At 44.2% G+C, this 3,723-nt stretch overlaps 1 protein-coding gene across 1 annotated transcript in view; it reads right to left on the reverse strand.

Moving 5' to 3' along the window:
- Positions 1–1,946: 1,946 nt before the first annotated feature.
- LOC108167002 (hemojuvelin-like) overlaps positions 1,947–3,723 on the reverse strand; it is a 10,177-nt gene continuing 8,400 nt past the window's right edge. The window contains exon 4 of the mRNA XM_017309315.1: positions 1,947–3,700. Coding sequence (XP_017164804.1) covers positions 3,080–3,700 — 621 coding nt within the window. The 3' untranslated portion in view covers positions 1,947–3,079. The remainder of the gene's footprint in view (positions 3,701–3,723) is intronic.

Here is a 3,723-nt window from a genome sequence, read left to right on the forward strand (position 1 = left end):
CTGTCATAAACATGACATAACACCTGTCATAAACATGACATAACACCTGTAATAAACATGACATAACACCTGTTATAAACATGAATAAGCCTTCATGAATATTTATGACTGCCGTCATAAAGCGTCATTAGGTAAATTACGACACTTTTAATACAAAGTTGACATTATTCAAAATGTCTGTTATGACAACTTGACATTAACCAATAAATCATTACTGTTTAAACTTTACCTTTAACAACATAAAGTTACATAATTTTTAAAGTGCAATCAGTAAAACTTTTAAGTCAAATTTATATCAGTAATGATTTCTTGGTTAATGTCAAGTTGTCATAACAGACATTTTGAATAATGTCAACTTTGTATTAAAAGTGTCATAATTTACCTAATGACGCTTTATAACAACAGTCATAAATATTCATGAAGGCTTATTCATGTTCATAACCGGTGTTATATCATGTTTATAATATTCAGCCCCTTCAAATAAAGTTTTACCACAAATTTATGTTTGTAGTTCAATTTAGAAAATGTTATGGTGAACGGAAACGCAGCTATCAGTTCACTGCAGCATTACTCAACATATTATTCTTCATTCTGCTGCTCTGACTGCACACACACACACACACACACACACACACACACACACCCCACGACGCTGCTGAGCGGTTGATGTAATGGTGAATTGCGTTAAGCATTAGGGGTGGGAGGGGAATTAACACAGACATCAATAATGGCCGGATTAGTGAATAATTTCCTCTTACTTTCATGACTCAGATTGAATTCATCTGGAGCTTTCATGCATGTTACCGTAAACGTCTGACACGTTTCGTTTCATCGGCAGGTCGGTGGCAGGTCTCTGCAGCGCCTGGCAGGTGGAGCTTCAGCCACTTCTGGGTCTGGGAGTCGGTCGCTGTGATGAAAAGTTTCCCTTTGAAAACATTCAGAAACTCCTCTGGGTTTTTATGATGAATTCACTCCCACCACTTCCTCTGGGGTAGATATGAGCTGATGATCAAATCACTGCGGGGAAAATTACGTTCAAGCTTCCACAACACAAGCTTAAGAAAAACTGAGCAAATTCTGTCAATGAAGACAAAACAAGAAATACTTTTGTTCTGGTTCTTCATCCCCGGAACCAGAACCACCGATCTGGAACAAACGTCCAGAAAACTGCAAAACTGCTGAAACATCGACTCTTTCAAAGTGGACACACAGTATCTATGTCAGGCAGTTTACATTACAGATACTTAAAACGTAGTTTTGACTCGACATAGCTACATTTTCTTGGTTCTGACTGAAAATTTAAGATCTGCACTCATAATCTGACTAGCAGGAAAAATAATTTAATCAGTTCAATCAATGCAAAATAATGAATACGTTCAATAAATTGAGGTTATTCAGCACAGATTGATTCAGAGATGTCAAGAATTACAGACATGTTCACATGTTACAGTCAGAAAGTGCTAGCTAGCTAATGCTAATGCTAAGAAGGTCACTGAATACATTTGAATCATGTGTTCAACAAAATAAAAATGGCAAACGCGTTAAGCCGTTTATGTAATAATGATATTCCAAACATGCAGTACATGGTTTTGACCTCAAGGAGCTAAAAGCTGGGCTGCACAGTGGCGCAGTTGGTAGAGCTGTTGCCTTGCAGCAAGAAGGTTCAGGGTTCGATTCCCAGCCCTGGTCTTTCTGCATGGAGTTTGCATGTTCTCCCTGTGCATGGTGGGTTTTCTCCAGGTACTCCGGTTTCCTCCCACAGTCCAAAAACATGACTGTCAGGTTAATTGGCCTCTCCAAATTGCCCCTAGGTGTGAGTGTGTGTGTTCATGGTTGTGTGTCTCTGTGTTGCCCTGCGACAGACTGGCGACCTGTCCAGGGTGACCCTGCCTCTCGCCCGAAACGTTGGCTGGAGATAGGCACCAGCACCCCTCCCGACCCCACTGAGGGAAAAAGGGTGCAAGAAAATGGATGGATGGATGGAGCTAAAAGCTAGCACACATGCTAACATTAGCAGAATGCTACCGCTAGCAAAACAGCCTGGATGTCATATCAATATGTTGTGTGGGTTAATACAACCAAACACCAAATATTTTTATTTGTTTACTTGTAACTTTAATAACCCTGAAAAAAAATCACTGCGAGAAAAAAAATGGCGGATTTGTGAAAGTGGTTAGCTGGAAGTTCAAATCTACAACAAAGATGAAGAGTAGAGTTTAAAAACTGTAAGAGAATAAAGAAAACTGGACAGACTGAGACTGAACTCAACGTTACGGCTCACAAAACAAAATGTGTTTAACATCTGAAAATGCTGGGTCTCCTTTAGATCAGAGTTAAACAAACACTTTGTCTTTGATCAATAATAAATAAATCAATGATTTTAGTCTGTTTTCCAACTTTTCATCTTTGTTTTGTAGAGTCAACATAAAGTTCTTTGCTTGTTTTTGCATCAGCTTGTTGCTGAAATGCTTTAAAATGAAAACAGCCGTTTTAAGCCGTTTCTTAAAGTCCGACTGGATCCTCTGCAGAACCAAAACTGCACCGTCTGAACATCAATTTTTACTCCAAACACAGAAGCAGCAGCTGAAGTCCGAGTCTCTCAGAAGTGACTTTTGACTGATGAAACAGAAATGTATTGTCTTTATGAAACAGTCGCCCTGGAAACGGACCTGAGAATCACATTAATGTGCAGCAGCTGAGAACAAATATGGTTTGCAGTTTTTTGAACTCTGGAGCGAACTCTGTTTGAGTGTCCATGAAAAGTGAAAAACTGGATTTTTAATTTAATTCCAGCTGCATCAAAACGATGAAGATCACCTGCCGCAGCCTCTTGACGTCCAGTGGTGGGAACAAAACCTGACACGTTTTTATCCAGTAGAAGAAATTACTCGAGTTAGAAGAAAAAAAATTTTGGTTAAAAGGAAACTGAAGTGCAGAGTAACTGAAAAAACATCATTTCATATTAATAACTTAAATAATCAGACAAATCAAAACAAAGTTATGAGAAAATGATGATATTTTAAAAACCAGATTGACAATAATTTATTTTTATCTCAAAAACTTACTCGAGTGAATGTAATTAGCAGCAGGTGATCCAGGCCCCGCCCAGAACTCCCAGCATGCTGAGCGGGACCAGCGGCTGCCGCGGCCCCGCAGGTCCCGCAGCAGCGACGGGCAGCAGGTGGACGCCCTGCCCGCTGCCGGTCATGCTGCGGGCGTCCTGCAGGGCGCCTACCGCGGCTCCGCTGGAGTTCAGGTCCCCGCTGGCGGTCAGGTCGAACACGCATGCGTGGTAGTAGACGTCCCGGGTGGGAAGCAGCGCGGCGCAATGAGCCTCCGCGGCGCCGGCGGCGTGCGGCGGCGTGCGCAGCGCGTCCACCCGGTGGGAGGCGGGGCAGCCCCACACGCACAGCTGCAGGTCGTGGTCCGGGTGGAAGGCCTCCAGGACGCCGCGGGGCGAGCGGACGGACAGGCCGAGCGAGCGGCCGCTCTGCCGCACCACCAACAGCGTACCGATGTACGCCGCCCGGATCTCGGCGTGCCGGCCGGGACTGTCGGTCCGCACCGTCAGGACGCGGCGGCCCCGTCGCTCGCCGCTCCACTGAGAGCCGTCGGCGAAGGCAGCGGGAACGTGATCCAGCTCCGCCTGGTACAGCTGCTGGTCGGTACACTGCCGCCAGCTCTTAAAGATGATGGTGATCTGAGACAGAGAGGCAAGGCGGG

This window comes from Poecilia reticulata, linkage group LG16 (assembly GCF_000633615.1).
Source record: "Poecilia reticulata strain Guanapo linkage group LG16, Guppy_female_1.0+MT, whole genome shotgun sequence".
In the NCBI taxonomy this organism is placed as follows: domain Eukaryota; kingdom Metazoa; phylum Chordata; class Actinopteri; order Cyprinodontiformes; family Poeciliidae; genus Poecilia; species Poecilia reticulata.